The sequence below is a fragment of the Centropristis striata genome, chromosome 10 (genome assembly GCF_030273125.1).
Source record: "Centropristis striata isolate RG_2023a ecotype Rhode Island chromosome 10, C.striata_1.0, whole genome shotgun sequence".
NCBI lineage: Eukaryota > Metazoa > Chordata > Actinopteri > Perciformes > Serranidae > Centropristis > Centropristis striata.
The window spans coordinates 12,897,753-12,916,679 of NC_081526.1; the positions used below are offsets into that span (position 1 = coordinate 12,897,753).

General features: G+C 40.8%; 1 protein-coding gene across 2 annotated transcripts in view; it reads left to right on the forward strand.

The window, feature by feature from the left end:
* myo16 (myosin XVI) overlaps nucleotides 1-18,927 on the forward strand; it is a 100,156-nt gene that overhangs the window by 40,263 nt on the left and 40,966 nt on the right. For both annotated transcript variants that reach the window (XR_009395007.1, XM_059342580.1), the window contains exons 9-20: nucleotides 53-203; nucleotides 325-475; nucleotides 1,605-1,715; nucleotides 4,402-4,467; nucleotides 8,829-8,956; nucleotides 10,761-10,866; nucleotides 12,010-12,127; nucleotides 14,432-14,579; nucleotides 14,723-14,840; nucleotides 16,629-16,746; nucleotides 17,494-17,565; nucleotides 18,261-18,402. Coding sequence is in view for 1 of the 2 variants with exons in the window: in XM_059342580.1 (XP_059198563.1) it covers nucleotides 53-203; nucleotides 325-475; nucleotides 1,605-1,715; nucleotides 4,402-4,467; nucleotides 8,829-8,956; nucleotides 10,761-10,866; nucleotides 12,010-12,127; nucleotides 14,432-14,579; nucleotides 14,723-14,840; nucleotides 16,629-16,746; nucleotides 17,494-17,565; nucleotides 18,261-18,402 (1,429 nt within the window). In the remaining variant the exon portion in view is untranslated. The remainder of the gene's footprint in view (nucleotides 1-52; nucleotides 204-324; nucleotides 476-1,604; nucleotides 1,716-4,401; nucleotides 4,468-8,828; nucleotides 8,957-10,760; nucleotides 10,867-12,009; nucleotides 12,128-14,431; nucleotides 14,580-14,722; nucleotides 14,841-16,628; nucleotides 16,747-17,493; nucleotides 17,566-18,260; nucleotides 18,403-18,927) is intronic.

The following is an 18,927-nucleotide window of genomic DNA, read 5'->3' on the forward strand; positions in this document are numbered from 1 at the left end:
CTCACAACAAATGGTTGTACTCATTAGTCTGTCTTGTGTGTCATGTCTCCAGACATTTCTGCATCAGAGCCCATCGCTGATATGCTGCTGAATGCTGAGGAGAGCTGGCTGCAGAGGCTAAAGGACCCCTCCGCTCCTCTGCCCTCCACCGACCAACGCTATGATGGCGGCTCACACGACCTCAACACTCCCGTCAAGAACTTGTGGGTTTACAGTTTCATGGGCACTGTTGTATTATGGTTACTCCACAGATTATAAATCTTTTTTCCCTCTTTCTCTCATCATCCTCTGTGTCTTTTCCACTCCTGTCCACCTCTCACACAGGAACCCCCTGGGGCTCTCTATCTCTAAGCGGGACAGTCTGCTGGAGAAGTGTGCCATGTTCAGGGACGCAGGTGGAGCACTGAGCCGACAGCCCTCACAGGATAATGGCCTAGATGGCCCCTTTAGCTCTGGAGCCAGCAAACTGGAGCAGGTACTGTGTCATCTTAGAGCTCTCACACTAGAAAAACTCACTGAGGCAGTGAGGACATAGATAATCCCAAATATCCACAAGAAGAAAAATCTTCCGTTTGCTTAATCGGTCTCACTTTTTATCCTGAACATCACACACTACATTACTTTGGTGTTTCATAGAAATATCTGAACGGACAAAGAGGCAGCAAATCTGACAAAATGTATCACATGAAAACTTTTTAAATTATTATTACAAACAGAAAACATTTATAGAATGGTAGACCAGAATCTGAGCACTGCTGGAAACAATGGAACAACTGAAAAACAACATCAAAACTGATTGGCTATATTGGCTAAAGATAGTAAGAGAAATACATTCAATACGGGGTTTTGAGATTTTTTCAGAGTTTTGGCACTATGTACTGTATTTAGTCAATATACCAACTGAATTTAACACTCATGATAAGAACCTTCTCCAAGAAACTGACCTATCCTCTAAGATTTTGTATAGAAACATTCAAGTAATTGTCTGAATGGTTACTTGTACACATGGATATGGATATTACATAGTGAGAAATACTTCCTTTCTTACCCTTATGTATGTGGTTTACCAGTAGTATCACATTCATAATTATTTCTGAATTTAATTTCTCTGATTTATTTGCTTGGTGGGTTTATACTGGGTTTGCATGTGTATTTCTGAGAAAAATATCACAAGACAAAAGTCATTTTAAACACCTTTAAGGACTAAATAAAATGTATTGTACTACCCCTGGTGACCTTATTTAATCATTTTCACTAAAACAAAAACTACAAAAAAATGAGTATAAAGGGAAAAAAATGTGAAAACTGTTGCAAAATCTCAGTTTCAATTCAGTTATGATCGTAAGGCAATCAAGTATGTATTAGTAAAGGAATGTGCTGTGTCTCTCCAGTAATGTGCATTTGAGACCAAAGAGCATTTTAGATTCTCTTACATGGAAAATCAGCTGATTGAAGAAATCAGTTGGTGACGACTTTGATTGCAGCAATGTGGGCCTTGGTGGAAAATAACTGGAGAACACTGAATATTCCTTGCATAAAATATTCTGCCTCAAGCTGCAGATCTTAGTGTCTGCATGTTGGTTTTAACTCTCTCCTGTCCTCAGGTCAAGCTGATGCCTCCGGCCCCCAACGACGACCTGGCCTCCCTCAGCGAGCTGACCGACAGCAGCCTGCTCTACGAGATGCAGAAGCGATTTGGCAACGACCAAATCTACGTAAGACTCCAGAAAAAAAAAAGTCCCGCTCAACATTAAACATGCATTAAAACACAAAGCACACACAGAACAGAGAGAAATACAAACACACACTCTCTCTCTCGGGCCTCTGCAGCTGTTTATTTGCAGCCGAGTGTTGTGTTGTTTACGTTCTGGGAATTTCAGAGCGTGATGTTTGGATCACATCACACGTTCTTCTTTACCCATGAGCACTGCACTGGGTTTCCCTCCAGCATATGCACATGTAGTGTACTCTGCTTCTGAAGGATAAACACTGCATACAGTGCATGGCAAATACTGTACCTCCTCTCCTGAAAGCTGTTGTGCAGATAATATTAATATTTGTGACCCCTGACACCTGACTACATTCACAGCAATAGTTATTTTTCTGAACGTATTTAAATCTTTATTAGTCTCAGTAGTCTGTGCACCCTTTTGTGTTCATGAGATGAATCCCTGTCCCTCTCTGCCTAATTTTAATACACACTCTCACACACACACTCGTACTTACACTCTCGACAATTGCAAAATCAATACCATTTAGATTGATTGGTAAGATAAATCTATAACCATATTCAGGAGTAAAAGGCCTTTATCTCCAGCAATTGGTCCATTTTATAGTCCTGTCATCTTCTCCTTTGCTTTAAAACTGTAGTCTGGCCCATACTTCTCCACGGGGACCGAGCTCTATAAAGACTGGAACCAGATCAATGTGGAGCTATCCGGTGCACTCTCTTCTCTGTGAAGAGGCAGTAATAGTCTGTTATTATAGGAACCCAGATGGGCAACAGACAGTAGGGTTAGCCACAGCAGGGGACGGCAGATAAGGGGATGACAATAAAAAGCAGCAGAGTGGTGGATGAAGAAAAGAGAAATTATTAGAATTTAGAATAATGAGGGCTGGATTTGAGGTGCAGTCCAATTTGGAAGAAGAAAAGGTGAAAAGAAAGGACAGAGTGCAGCTTTCACAAGGACGCAGGAGCACGTCTGATCCGATTGTGTATACTCTAACTCCTCTGCCATTGAAGTGTGCACAGTGCAGTCATGCATTATGATCCATTATGTTTGTAGCAAAGGTATTCCTAAGCCAAGTAAGCAACTAATGGCTTCACATGTAAATATAGTTTTTAACATAGAATCTATCTTTTCTAAGTGTTTAGAAACCAAAAATCTGTCTATTTCGGCACTTTCTTCACCTTGTCATACTTTAGGTACGACCTTATGTACATAATAGAGGGCATTTCAAGAAAGAGGTGAACAAAGCAGATATGTGATAAAGGACAGAAATAGGGGGAGGACAAGGCGGTGAATGGTCCATATGTTCCCAGCAGGGTGGTCAGAGAAGGGGCTTTGATGAGTGGTCTGCTGCCTTCTGCCAGCATAGAGGTACCAGTGCACAGCTTAACCCCCGAGGAGAGCAGCAAGGGACGGTGGACAGATATGACAGAAGATACTGTCATAATCCCTGCTAGGTGTAAGCACGGAGGCGATCATGCATTCGGTCGTGCACGTGTGTCTGTTTGTATCTGACGGCCAAGAGCTAATCTTTCATTCGAGTGCACCCATTAGGCTAATACTTTTTGTGCAGATTGCTGTTTTTCTTTTGGAAAAAAATATTTTATTGAAAAAGTCATACAGCAAGGACATTTTTTTAAACTGGCAAGGCTAAATAGAAACCTTACATAGTCTGTTGGAGGCCAAATGTGTCAAAAACTGAAAAAGTTTTTGTCTCAGAGCTTCTGTAGATGAATTCTAGACCCGCTATGTTATGATCCACTAATGTTAGGCGCAATACAAGATTAATAAATCTGTTTTTGTTATCTTCGCCACCGGCTTGACTGTAAGGGTGCTGCGAGGAATGACTGAGTGGGTTTCAACTATAGAAATAGAATATTATATTATTATCCTTTTCTTTTTCTATGGATTCAACTCTTGGTTGTGTAGGAGGAGAGAGGGAGACACACCTGGGGGAGATCTGCACTCTACTGACTGCACTTGTCTACTTTAACCTTGTGACGGGCTTGTCAATAATCCAGCCTTCATCAGATAGTGTGGAAGTGGTGCGCTGTTCTCAGAGCATTTTTAATCAGTAGGAAGAAAAGGAGCAAAACTTGTAGTGTGAATGTTGCTCTGTGCCTTCAAGCAGTGGGAATTTGTTCAAGTCATTAACCTTGAGCCAGGGCCTCAGGAACGGCAGCATGTTACAGAATGTTAGCAATGTCTGTGCTCTCCCAGGAGGCAGAGCGTTAGCTTTCAGACAGCCTCCGGGACTCTTTGTGAGAAACGGAGGGTTAGCAGTTTAGTGGAAAGGGTCAGGAATTGACCGTTGGTTATTTTTATCTAAATGGCCTCAGGGTTTGTGTCGACGATGTGTGGGAGGGCAGAATGGTTATTTTTTTAAATGGAGAAAGGTCATTACTGAGGTTATCGTCAGAGGTCCCTTCCTGACCTTTCTCTGCCATGACATTACCATATTCTTAAAGTAATATAGATTGTCACCTCCTTGAATACTGATGTAAAGGAAAGAGTGGGACAGCACTTTTCTAGTTCAGGCAGTCTGTAAGTTATTAAACCTCATTATTTGTATGTCACAATGGTCAGCCTCACACCCAAAAGATAAAAGTTTAACATAATTCTATTCAAGAGTAAAGGTTCAGTCAGGTGTGTTTTTTCTTCTGTTCTGCAGACTTACATTGGACACATCCTTCTGCTGGTGAATCCAAACAAAGAGCTGCCCATCTACTCCACTTTGGTAAGCATACATTTAAATTGCCTCTATTCACAAAGGTTTACAATATGTGCTGCTCTTTTAATGTAAAATTTCCAGACCTGCGTACTATAATCCATGCTTTAAACATGTGGCTTTACATTAGAGAAGCTATGCATTTTACATGCACATGCATACTATTAAGGAGGCATGTTTGCTGTATAATAAGCAGGGCATGAACAGATGAAATGGACCTTGTGGTTGATAAATAATGCAGTCTTCCTGTCAGTGATACACAGCACCGGGCTGACTCCGCATCAGAGAGGGAAGAGAGAGATCTAGTTTAAACACACACACACACACACACACACACTGTCACACAGACGTCACTACCTCTTCACTATAAAGAATTAACTACCACTAACTACTACCTGTATTGGTGAAAAGCATAATATTTAAAGGAACTATAAGAAACTTTATGTTGGTTTTGGCGCCCCCTGTAGACAAAAGTGGTAGTGATTCAATGAGAACCACCTCATGACGTAAGATCTTGATCTAAACGTGAGTGGAAGGGCGAAAAGAGACATCTTATTTTCATACCATTTTCTTTTTTTTCGCACAGTTGTTTGCAGGATGCATAGCGATGGCCTAGCCCAGGGCTCGGCAACCTTTACTAACAACAGAGCCATTGTTGGCCAAAAAACGAGAAATAATGTCGGGACTAAGCCGCAAACCTTATTTTGAGCCTTACAATAAAGATAAAACAGCCTACTAAGAATATTGTATTGTCTACAAAGAATATTTGTATCCCTACAAATATTAGTATTAATATGTTTTTGTGTTTGATAACTTTAATATGATTGCAGCAATGACGCAAGTGCAAATGAGAAGCTGAATACCAAAGATATATCTCGAAGATTTGGAGTTGAAAACTAGCCTCGCTAGGGAAACTCACGACTTATTTTTAAAATTAAAATGTTAAGACGTCAGGCCGAAGACCTTTTAAAGCCTTTTATAACGTCACATTTTTTACAATTAGATACAAATTGAGGCCGACATCAATGATAAATTAAAATTAAAATATAAAGTAAAAACGTAATGATTTTTTTGTCAGAGCCACCGGGAGCCACTGCAGATGGCCTGAAGAGCCACATGTGGCTAAGGAGCCACAGTGCGCCTACCCCTGGTCTAGCCTGTCAACATATTATTATACAAATGACTGTCAGTTGTCTTGGTGCATGTTGTCATCATACTCGTAATCACAGAAAGCTTTGCTGTGACTGCTTTATTCAAACAATGAAACTAATGTTATCTAAACTCCACAAACGTTAGCTAAATCATTAGTTGTCTGTGTTGTGGTCACCACCGTAAATTCATATGTATTCATATTCATAATAAATATATTACATACCTGTCTAGGAGGGACCACTTTGAGTGCCTTCAAATCCCACAAATCTCTCCTTCTGTTGAATGACTGACCAAGGTTTTTCGCTCATAATTAATTTATATCCTTTTCTTGTTCTTTAGTCAATTATTTTCTTTTTCTCTTTGCTGATCCTGCTTCAATATCAGTCATAACTACAAAAATCTAAACTCTGCGTGCTACTTTGCCTGTGACAATGTGAAAATAGGCTCTTCTCGGTCTGCAAATAATTTAATCTCATTTTGTGAGGACAAGCGGGGGCAAGCATTAAGAATAACTACATCAATATTTTAAGTATACAGCCAGTGTTCTCACAGATGGTCTTGTTTGCTTATTTAGCTAATATAGAAGTATCAGTATTTAATTTAGACTGTTTCATAACCAGTTAAAAACTCCTTGTAGTTGCTTTAATATTTGCAACAGCTTGAGAGTTTGAGAAAACTGTCAGTAAACAAGTGACAGGCTCCGATATTTAAACATCATTGTCACTTGTGTAATGTTGTGATATCAATCAACAGCAGTGTGCGTCACCTTATTTGGAACAACAAATAACTCATTTTGAAACAGCTGAATTAACGCCAGCTCAGTGCTTGCCCATGTGGACCCAGGAGGGGTTGGATGGAGGAGGAGATGTCTTCTCCTGCCATGACAGAATGAAGCCAAGCCCCCTCTGGCTGTCCCGTTCCTGCCTGTGTCTGGATTCACTCCAGGCATCAAAACCCAGCTGAGAAGGCCGCGTGGACGAGCTGGGAGGAGTCCGTGTGAGAAGGACATATGTCACAACATGTGTGATCTGCTGGCCGTCTGTCACCCCCTCTGGTCTGGTGGTCCACAGGCCAACCTCTCTCCCCTGTCCACAGCCACAAATACAAAACTGGCACACATCCTCTGGACCGCTTACAGATTTGGGGGAGGTGACAGTACAGTCATATCACAGCTCAGTATGGCAGACAATGGAGGCTTCACTGTCTGACGCACTAATATGTTTTTTAACTAAGTTCAAAGGGTGACTTTTCAAATGTCTTTATTTACTCCTCTTTAGGCATAATAATGCAGTATTTTAACTATAGTTTCTAGTATAAGGTTAAGTGCAAAATGCAAATTTTTAAAATCACTTAATCTTTTTCGATCTCAAGCATTTTGCGATATGGTGAGTATTGCGATACAATATATTGCGATTTAACTGTTTAACTGCATTTTGTGTCCACAAAATTAAATTCAATCAAGAATTGTTTTGTCAAATAAGAGAAAATTCTCAATATTCATTTCACTTCAGTCTTTTTATTTCTCCACAATGAGAGTCAAACACACAGACTGACCAACAAATAATTCAGTCAAACTGAACTGAACTGATATCAAACATGTATATGGACGACAACAACTGCAGCGTTTTCTCAAACTTTCCTCAACCTTTCCTCAACCTTAAGCTTCACTGCTCTAAATTTTTTGAATTAAACATAAAAAAAGTCTAACTTTGCAGCGTTAGTTTGACAACTTCCCAACACCATATCCTGACGCACATGGGGCCTGTAAATTCCTTAGATCTAATTTCATATGATACCAGCACATCCAGTATATTTCTAAAAGTAAGCCTGCTACGGCCTCCAGAAAAAACCAAAATGTTGATTTAATAAATTCTAATATGGATTCTTGGCAGCCATGAATAGATAGAATATTGCCACACAAAATATCACGATACTATGTTGTATTGATTTTTTCCCCCACCTCTAATATCTAGATGAGAGCAAACATCTGAGTAACATTTTCCAAACACAGCAGTTGGTAAGAAGGATCAAAGAAAACATCTTCACAAAAACTGATATCAGGTCAGGACGAAAAGCAAGTCAACATTTTCAGACCAAGTCAAATTTTAGAAATTTCCGAAGCTTATTTTTTGTAAGCTCCCTCATCAGTAATGTTACTTCTCACCACAACAGTTACACAGTGTCTGACTAAGCACAAATGGCAAACAAAAAGCTGATCTAATTCAGTAAAAACTTTGGTTCATTTTTAGCCTCATAAACATATTGTGCATTTTTGTGTTGCAATACATTATGCCCTCATATGCTGTTCACCACTAAAACAATGGAGGAATAGGGATTCTCGTTTCCTTTTTCTATCACAGTAACATGACCTGAAATTCAGCTTTACTGCACTTGCTGTTTTATTGTTTCTGCCACTAGGTGGCTCTTAATTAAAACAGTAATAAAAGATTGCAGTCACTGCAAGCTTCTCTTCTTCAGTGTTCAGGAGGTTTTTAATGGGAGCCGAATTATCCTCAGAAGTCTCCTTCTCTCCGAAACAACCAGCTTGGTGATTAAATCTGGTAAAAACACTTAATAAAGTAGTTTTGTGTTAAAAATCAGTGTTTCTGTTCTGGAACACAAAGAGTCCTGGAGGATCTGAGAGCCAAGCTGCTGCCAGTGTTTGCTCAGCTTGTTTCTCTGATAACTTAAGATCCATCATCTGGTTAAAATATATAGTTAAAGAAACCAAGATCTAAGAAGTGTATCATCACAATGTGCCTTAAATCCTTGATTTAAATGACGCACTTCTCTAGATTTGAAAAATGTTGGGAACATTCTGGATAATCTGAATACACAACTGAACAAAATTATTGCATTTTAGCCATTCTAATGTTAAAAATGTACATATTATACCTTTAAGTGTATGCATATACATTGATGGTTTTAAGTCAACACCTAATTGCAATCCTGTAACTTTGGGTTGAGTTACATGGTTAGACCAGTAAACCACACCTTGTTAGTGAGCTGGACACAGGTATGGAAAGTTCTACCCAGCATGGTTTCACTGTTTTGCTGAAACTTTATCCTGTGTGTTGCTCAGCCCATGTGTCTCCATGTTACATAATGTTGTAATCAAAGGTCTTAACGGACTCCACCTCTCTCTCTCTCTCTCTCATTCTCTCTCTCTCTCTCTCTCTCTCTCTCTCTCTCTCTCTCTCTCTCTCTCGCGCTCTCAGGTGAGTCAGTTGTACCTGAGCTCCACGGGTCGTCTGTGCTCCTCCCTGCCGCCTCACATCTTCTCCTCAGCAGAAAGAGCTTACCACATGATGCTGCAGGAGAGACGCCCGCAGTGTTTCATCTTAAGGTACACACAAACACTGACGTCTGCGCTTCAGGATTACGGGACAAAACTCTCAATGGAGCGAAACAATTGTGCAGATAATAATGACGTCCAGTTGGCCCCCTGGTTTGTCCACACCCCTCTGCCACACGTGGTAAACTCCCTGAGAGATTAATAACCGCCAGCTTGGTCTGAGCTGTGGACCTGTTCGGTGTTCACACACAGACATGGAGGTTTGCGGGGAGCGATGCAGCATCTCACTCTTTGTCCTCGGCTGGACGGAGGCAGCTCCCGGATTGCAATTAAATCCCGTTCCGGCTCTCCAGTGACATTCCCGCTGAGTTGTAACCAATCTGGCAGAGAGTTAATGCGCCCTGGCCACAGGCTATCCATCTCACTCACACACACACACACACACACACACACACACACACACACACACACACACACACACACACACACGAGGACATTGTACCATACATTCTCACATACACAAACTTGCTTACCTGATTCTTTCCCTACTGCACTTTATTCCTCCTCTTCTTGTTTCTTTTCATTTAAGCTTCTTGTTTCGCTCTGTGTTTCCTCACAAAAGCACACTCACCCACACACGTTTACAGGCAATCAGCGGCCATGATTCCCCGAGGCTAGTGCTCGTGCAGAATGCCCTTGAAATCTAATAGAAACTGGTAAATGAAAAGACAGTGGAAAGGCCTTTGGACTTCACACTCAGCAGGGTTGTTAGTAGGAAATATAGTAACACACATACAAACAGTGCACCGCAACACACTGCGGTCATTAGTGAAGGCTTCTGACCTTCTAAAGCCATCTGCTTGGTGTTACTATGCCGGTCTCAACTCTCTGCGTGTCGGTAAGTGTCAGAGCATGTACTGTAGAGGTACCTTATGTCACATTTAATATCCACGCAGCGTCCAAATTAAAAACAGGCGTCCAATGCCAGATAAGTTGAGGCTTTAACAGCGTGTGGAAAGTGGTGATCAATGGAGCAACACTAGTCGTGTCAAAAAGAAGAATTACACTGTGAATTTGATGGGTGGGGGTCCCTGAAGGGGTGATGTCAGGTAGGTGGAGTTGTGTCACTGAGGTGACAGATGTTGGAAACACCCTGATGACTAATGCATGAAAGCAATTCTTCTGAGACACAAAACACACACAGATGCTTGAATTCTTTTCTGTTTTCCCGTCACTCAGCCTCAGTCTTTTAATTTGACTCTTTTTGCTTGCCCTCTGATCCCTGTCTATTTATCTTTAAAAAAAAAAGACAGATATTTATCCAGGTGGAAAATATTATGCAGCTGTTCAAAAAGAGTGAAATATAGAATATTAATAAAGGTGCAAATTGTTACATAATTATTTTAATCCCCATCATGTCCGATGGTGTATATGTTCTTCACATCTATGGAAACAACACAAAGACTAGAAGGAGGGGGGAACTCAGAAATGCCATTTGTGCAGTATAACTCAATAATAATGCCACAAATCATTAAAAAGGATTTTCAAAAAGCAGGTTGAGTTACTTGTTAATTATTATTATTATTATTTAATAATTGGGGAAAAGAAGGAATATGTATACAACAAGTCCCCACAAGTGTTACAAATACAATACAAATACAACCATATTTTTAAGGAGCACACGATCAAATGATCACAGCAAGCAAAACCTGTTTAAATGCTCTTATAAACTTTTGTTTCAAAGCATACTTCCAAAATTGGGAACCTAGTCTTGAAACATTAGAGACAAGTATAACACTGATAGCATCACCTCAGATAGGAGTGACATTAAAGCTGCATTTTTCTGTCTCTTCAGTGGTGAAAGTGGTTCTGGGAAAACGGAGGCCTGTAAGCACATAGTGAGACACCTGACAGCTCGATCCAGCCCCAAAGGCTTTGCACTGGAGCCCAGAATGAAACATGTAAGTCTGGATCTGATACCCAACATGTGATGTAATCGCAGTGTCCTGGGCGTGAGTCTTGAATCCTTTGTTGTTCTTGTTTTTTTTTACTTTGGATCCAAAAAAAAAAAACAGGCAAAACACCAGAAAAATAATCTAACAGTAAATGTCTGTACTCTACACTATCCAAGCTTATCCAATATTTGTGTGTTCTTCAAAGCAAGGCACTGACTGAATCGTACATCCTTTCTCCCTGTGCTTTCTTTCTTTATTGCTCATTCTTCCTTCCCCCATATCATCTCTGTGATCAAAAATCACATTGTATCCCGCTGTTGTACTATTGCCATGCTGGTGGAGAGAATATGTGTATGGATTAGTACACCAGAGTCGGGGGCTTTGCTGGTAGTCTTTTCTTCTCTGCTTGATAGCTGTTCATTTGGTCAAAGACACCATTTTAGCATTCAGACCCTGCGTTTTGATTGCATCATTAAGATCGACTGTATCTCCTATAATTCTATTTGTGCAGCAGAGAACCAATTGCAGCAGAGAAAATTGGGTGCTCTTCTTGGCTTTTCTTAGGGAGCAGTCCATTTTTCTTACTCTTTACAGCTTAATAAAGGAGTATTGATTCTTTTTAAAAAAGAGACTACAATAGGACGGCAGATATCCAAATCATGTCTATGGAATATTTTTTAGAAGACTACAATAACAGAAGAGATAATGACCAGTAATTTTGTATAGAAATATATACTGACACATTTGTCAGGCAAGATCATTGTTTCCTCCCTCGTATTGTATTAAAAAAATAGAAATAAAGCCCTTTAAGTACCGCCTCTTGTTATATTCTCTGTGTGTAGTTGTGCTTCAGATTGTGACATGTTGCTCTGCTTCACGCATGATTCCCAGCGCTGCGCTGAGTCTCTCAGTTGGGTAACAAAGCCGTGTGTAGCCAGGGATTGCAAGCGCCGTGTTCTGATGAAGTCATCGTTATGTAGTCGATATCTGGGTCAGCTCGCTCTCTGATCATCCTGGGACACAAAAAATACACAGAGTGGATGAATGGTGACATCTAGTGGTGGAAAGTGGAACAAGAGCACAATCTGTGTTGTATCTGTGAGTTGCAACTGATTGGCAACATTTCCTTTGCTTTGATACAATATCCAGGTTAACTGTATTTTGGAGGCATTTGGTCATGCAAAGACAATGAGGAACAACAACTCAAGCCGCTTCATCAAGCTGTTGACCGTCCAGTACTGTGACAAGAGGAGGACACTGCTCAGAGGTAACCTACATTTATCCACACGCCTGTTAATGAGCTGTACTTTTACCAGTGGTGGACTGTAACTCTATATGTTTCCTCAAGTACTGTACTTAAGTATATTTTGAGGTGCTTGTACTTTACTTGAGTATTTCTACATTTGTATCTTTATACTTCTACTTCACTACATTTTAGGGGCAAATATTGTATTGTACATTTAGCTACAAGCTTTATTTACTTTTCAGGTCAAGATTCATGATTTTGCATTTTTATAAAGCACATAACAGTATATTAAGTAGTTAGAATTAGCCCTACCTTGACCGCAATACTGCTTAATAATAATAACAATAATAATAATAATACACAACAATAATATATTTGCAATGTATATAACAATCTGAGTGGGGCCATTTTGCATAACGAGTACTTTTACCTTGGATACTTTATTTCCATTTTGATGCTGATACTTTTGTACTTTTATATAAGATAGTTTTGAATGCAGGACTTTTACTTGTAGTGGAGTAATTTCACAGTGTGGTATTAGTACTTTTACTTAAGTAACGGATCTGAATACTTCTTCCACCACTGACTTTTACTTGCATAAAGTATGAGACAGGGGAAGGTAGTATGAAAAGCTGATAAGTGTAAAGACATTGTACTGTACTTTACTTTATAATAATGGTACATAGTAGTAGATCTAAGACATAAACTGTACAAGATTCAAAATATGCAGTCTTTGCCTCCTTCCTGGTTTCTTATTTTTTTCATATTTGTCTCAGTACATTTTTCTTCAAACAAGTGAATATAAGACAACGAAAAACCTGGGTTTATCTAAGGAATAAGTATTCAACACCAGCCGGTCCTGTGTGAAAAGGTAACTGCCCCCCTAAACAATAATTAATAACTATTAATAACTTGTTGCTGCTGCTTTGAGCAGCAGCAACTTCAACCAGATGCTTCTAATAGCTGGGTATCAGTCTTCATCAGAATTGGGTTTTGAGCATGAACTGCTTGTTTAAGGTTTCCGGCATCATCTCAGTTGGATCCAAGTCAGGACACTGACTAGACAAAGTCTAGTTTTGTTTCTTTAAAGCCTTTCAGAAGAGGACTTGCTCATTTGCTTCAGACTGTCTTGCTTGAAAACCCAGTTGTCCTTGAACTTTAGATCACAGATGAGACACAGACTGATGACTTTCCGTCAATATCGGCAAAGTGTCACACAACAACCACTATGTCTGACTGTTGGTGTGATGTTCTTCATGTGGAATGCAGTTACAGCTTTACGCCTGATGTAACAGGACCTATGTCTAACAAAATATTCCACTTTGGACTCATAAATCCACAGAACATTATCTCAAAAGACGATTGTAAATGTTTTTTTGAAAATGCGAAATGAGCCTTTTGGTTAGCAGTGGTTGTGGTCTTGAAACTCTCAAGTTTGATACCATTTTTGCCCAGTCTCTTACTTATGGAGGATCTTGAACACTGCCATTAACTGGGGTGAGTGAGGTCTGAAGTTCTATAGACATTCATCTGTTTTTTTTATTTTTTAAATCAAATCTAAATGAGTCTTCAATGCATTCTTGGGGGAATTTTGGTAGGCTAGCCGCTCCTGGAAAGTTCAAAGTTTTCTCCATTTGAAGATAATGGCTTTCACTGTGGTTTACTGGAGTCCTAGAACCTTGGAAATGGCTTTAACCCTTTCCAGACTTTTACAATTCAATAACTTTATTTCTCTTTTCGAGTTTCTTTATATCATGACATAATGTGCTGATTGTAGAGACCTTTTAGCCAAATTTACGTTTCTGGAAGTGTTCTGTTTACAGCAAATGACGGCACAGTAATCTAGCCTGACTCTGACTCATCTAATTGAACCCTGTTATTATAAAAAAATGATTTATTTTGTAAAAAAAAAAAAAAAAAAAGAAGGGTCAATTACTTATTTTTCACACAGGGCCAGTTGGTGTTGAATACATATTTTTGTTCAATAAATTAAATATTGTGTTTACTCCGATTGTAATTTCTTATTCACATTTTTTTGAAGATGTGAATAAGAAATTACTAAAACACAGTACTGCTGCAGGATTGTAGAGTTTGCTCTTAGATCAGGTGCACAGCAGTGAAACACCAGCAGGTGGCAGTAAAAGCCCATGTTACAGCATTTCTATTCGTTCACCTTATTTTACCCCAGTTAATTAGATCAGTGAGCACTGGCCCTTGAACAGCAGCCACGGATTAAATGTTTAGTACTACTACTATCATCAGCAGCACTGTTGAATGGAATTTACACACGTGTTACTGAAGTATAAACCACATCTGATCTTTAAGCCCGTGTGTACACCCACATGCTGGAGAAGTCCCGTGTGGTCCACCTGCCTCCTCACCAACACAGCTTCAACATCTTCTATCTGATGGCTGAAGGCCTGTCGGCCGAGGAGTGCAGCGCCCTTTACCTCAACAACGTCTTGGCTCATAGGTACGTGGCCGTCAGCTGCCGTATGCACGTTAATGCTTCATAAAATCACTGATCAGATGGATGTTTGGAACCAGTGCACCTGTACACTCATCATAGGACGTACCTTTGGTCCACATTTTCCCCTCTCGCTTTCCTTTCTCCAGGTATATAAGTGGAGGACTTGAAGGGGAGAACCCTCCAGTAGCTACAGCCTCTACCCAGAGCAGGGAGCGCCTCGCCGCAGTCAAACAAGCCCTGCGAGCCCTGGGCTTTAATAAGCAGGTATGGATCTGCACTGCATACAGCTTCTGTTGATTTTAATCAAAGGTTATTGACAGCAGGGATCATTCAAAGTGTTGATGTCACAGATCCTGAAGCAGCCTGGTATGAGGTCAGTGATGAGATCTTACCCAGGTTTTTATTGGCACAAACTGTCCAGGGGCTGGATCCTCCAATGGATGTATCTCTAACGTCACGGAGAGTAAACCCTGCATTCACATGGTGTCGGTATAACCTGAATAATGACTTCCCAATTGGGAAAATTTGCATCCCTGCAACGACATGGAAAGTTTGCAGAATTGATGATATTTCACAGGAAGTTAATAGTTTATTATTTAATTATTAATTCTGATATCAATTCAGATAAATCAATATTTTGAATGTTTTAAGGAATGTTGTTTAAACGCTCTGATCAAAACCACAACAAAAACAACTGGGAGTGGGACCATGTGAGGGTCACATGAAGGCAACATAAACTAATGGCTTTATTCTATGGGCTTTTATTTAATTTGTAGAGTCATATATTTGAAAATGAATGTTGTCCCAGTAATACCTGGTAAATAATGGCAGGGTCACAAGTCATTTCCAAGTTGGCGAGGATTGTCAACGCTCCATTAAACAATTGACTACTGCGTAATGGATTGTGGGACAGTGAGGGATGCAAAGGACAGAACAGTGTGTCCTCCCAGTTCAGGCACAAGAAGCCTTTGAAACGAGCTGACTTTTTTGGCCCCCTGATTTGGGACTCATCATCTCAATCATCTGTCTAAGCATATGAAACGTGACCAAAGAAGACAAAGACTTTGATTTATGCATGCTGTGTGCGTGTAGTTTGCTACAGTGCGCGGTACAGTCCGTCCTGTGCACCACCAGCCTTGTTCCCAGCCCATTATAAGCTTCTATTCTTAGATTCCCAGTCAGCATCTGTCAGCAGTGAGTGACCACAATCTCACCTTTCAATCCGGCAGCATTCAATACACGCAGGCGACGCCTAAGGAACGGAGGGATAGAGCGATAGATAGTCTTATATCAGAGGGCACTAGTGTCCACTGGATAACAGAGTGAGTCCAGGGACCAGAAGGAGTGGGGGAGTAGGAGTGGAAGTGATAGACCACCCATTGGTCTCCGTCTTAGTCTAATCACAGGAAGACTCCCAGTCCAGACCCAAAGGTCAATCGTCATTAACGCTCCCTATCTCTCCTTCTCTCTCCCTCGCGCCCTCGCTCCCTTTCTTCTCCCTCCTAAGCGGGGGGGAGTCTGTATGTGTATAGAGTGTCAGACAGAGACTAATGCTGGTGTTTATCTCCCAGATATCAGCTCCAATATCCTGCCTGGAGAGAGTGCACACGCAGACATATTCACACACACACACACACACACACACAGGAGCACACACCCTCAAACTCGAACATCCCCCTCTCAGAGATTCAGAGCGGTGGGTAATGGGGTATTCCATTAAGCGTCCTCTACTCAAGGGCACAGACGAAGGGAGAGTGGGATGGAGGAAGAGAAGTGTTTGAATGAAGAGGGGATGGTTGATATGTCATTAAAAAAAGCATTGGATTTCTTATTTATGCATTTATTTAATCATTTTTGTGGGACTTGTTGACATTTAGATACAGTCCAGTTTACTCCAGATACAGTTTGGATTTACAATGATGAACAATTTTCTCACAATTTCATGTAGTGCAAGTTGGTATTAAGCCCAAAAAAAACTATTTTCCAACTGCTAATAATTAGTATGTTTTGCCTCTCTAACTCCCCATCTCTCTTTCTCTTTTTCCCTTCTAGGAGGTTGAGTCAGTGTTCATGCTGCTATCTGCTGTGCTCCATATTGGGGACCTACGTTTCACTGCATTGACAGATGCCGATACAGCTTTCCCTTCTGACCTGCAGCTGCTGGACAGAGGTCAGTGCCCTCCCCTCACATGACTTGGGGTCACATTTTCACCCTTTGAGATCTGAGGTCAGATGGGGAGGGATGTAGGAGTGCATCACACACTCACTCAGTCTTGTTTACCTCGTCGTCATCCCTCCTCCATCTCTCTCTCTCCCCATTGGAGTTCTGCTTGGCAGCATGCCAGCACTAGCTAAAGGCCAGGCAGTCACCTGTTTGGTAAGCCACATTTTCTGCCTTAACATAACCACAGTGAGGAGGGATCCCTCTTAAACACACACTCTCCTGCTACAGAGTTTTCTCCCTTTCTCTGCCTCCCTTATTATGCAACCGCTATATTTGCTCCTGTGAACTCTGACCTGACTGAGATGGTAAACAAATGACATCAGCGCCAGGACCAGAAAGAGCCAGTCGTTGTCAGGGAGACGTGATGTCATGGCCAGTGATGTCAGCAAAGGGGTTCTTCTGTCACCTGTTCCTGCTGCTTGTTTATGAGTTGTGCTCAGAAATGCTCTGATGACTAATAACTGCCAGCTCTGAATGATCTGAGGCAGAGCTCAGCTTGTTGTGCTGGCAGCGTGATGTCACCGTCGGAGCAGGGGAAGAGCAGATTGATTTCTGGGAAGTTATCAGCGCTACCTTTCTGACATCCTCATTTAGTGATTGATGCTCTTATGTTGATGTTTTTCATCCTGTCATCCCGGCACTGTCAGTTACTTGTTTTCTTCTGTCTCTTCTGATCTTTCTTCCTCTGTTCAGTTGCTGGATTGTTGCAGGTGTGCTCCAATGACTTAAGCACAGCCCTCACCTCTGACGTCCAGTACTTTAAAGGTATCCACTCACCTGCCTTTACCATCACTTTTCCACACTCATAAGCAGATTCACTCTGTTGCACTGACTTTATTTAGATGCACAAATGTTTCTGCTTTGGCCTTTTTATTGTAAGATGTTTTCATGTCTAGAGAAAATGATCATTCCAGTTAATATGCAACTGTGTAACTCCAACTGGAAAAAATGCATTTGCTTGAAAGATAAATGGCTCCAGATGGTCAAAAGGAAGCATTTTTGAGGCTGATACAGATATCAATATTCAAAAGTTAGGGGGAAAAAATTGGTCAGCAATAGATTGGCTTATGTTTGTGTTTTAAGATAAACACAATGTGTTTTATGCGTTTTATCAACAAGATGTGTTCAGAGCGATAGTTTTATAGGTTCTTGCTCCTGAAGTGGCAACACAACAACATTTATTCCTACATTATCTTAAAAATATAATTGAATAGGATCGGTACTGAAATTGTCAGCCAAGATATGCAGATGCTGAGACGAGTCATGCAAATGTATTGGTCTGGCTTTGGCAAAAAATATTCTCTGAAGGACTTTGTGGAAAACCACAGTAATCAGTGTCTTGTTGCAGTAGAAAACCACAGGCACTGGGACTTAGAATCCAATAATGAATCTTACAAACACTGTACTATCACTGTGCTGTCATCTGAAATGTCAAGAAACTGTTTCCCTTTTTGTGTCAGGTGACGTGATCACTCGGCGTCACACAGTGGAGATGTCAGAGCAGTACAGAGACCAGCTCGCAAAGGCCATCTACGGACGCCTCTTCAGCTATTTGGTCAACAGTACCAATGACTACCTACAGGGACAGGACGACAGCATTGGGTATAGCAGTGTGTGTGTCTGTGTGTCTGTGTTTATGCACGTGTGCCAAGGGTTTTTTTCACTGATAACCGCCCAAAAAATTTCGCTGGAACCCGAGGTCGTTTATATCTGTTATCACAAACACTACCAATGAAGCCTATCTGTCATCGCACACGAGCAGTTTCTCATTCAGGGCCTCCGGAGTGACAACACTGATATTGTGACATGACACATAGTTCAGAGTGGAGGCTTGTAATAGTTTAAATTGCATGACATGACATACACGCATAGGCATGTAGGCTTAAATGAAAAATAGTGAGCAACAAGGTAGAGATGGAGGACACACCCAAGGTTTACGTGAAGGTCTTGCATACAAAAGCCTAAATACACACACACACACACACAGTCCTACGTGGAGGATCCTTGATGTTGTTGGTGTTGTGAAGTCTTATCACATTCTCTTAGATAACTGCTGGAATGTGTTTGTGCTTTGCCTTGTTTACACACCGACCACAGAACATAATAAATTTGTCAATCACACTACTC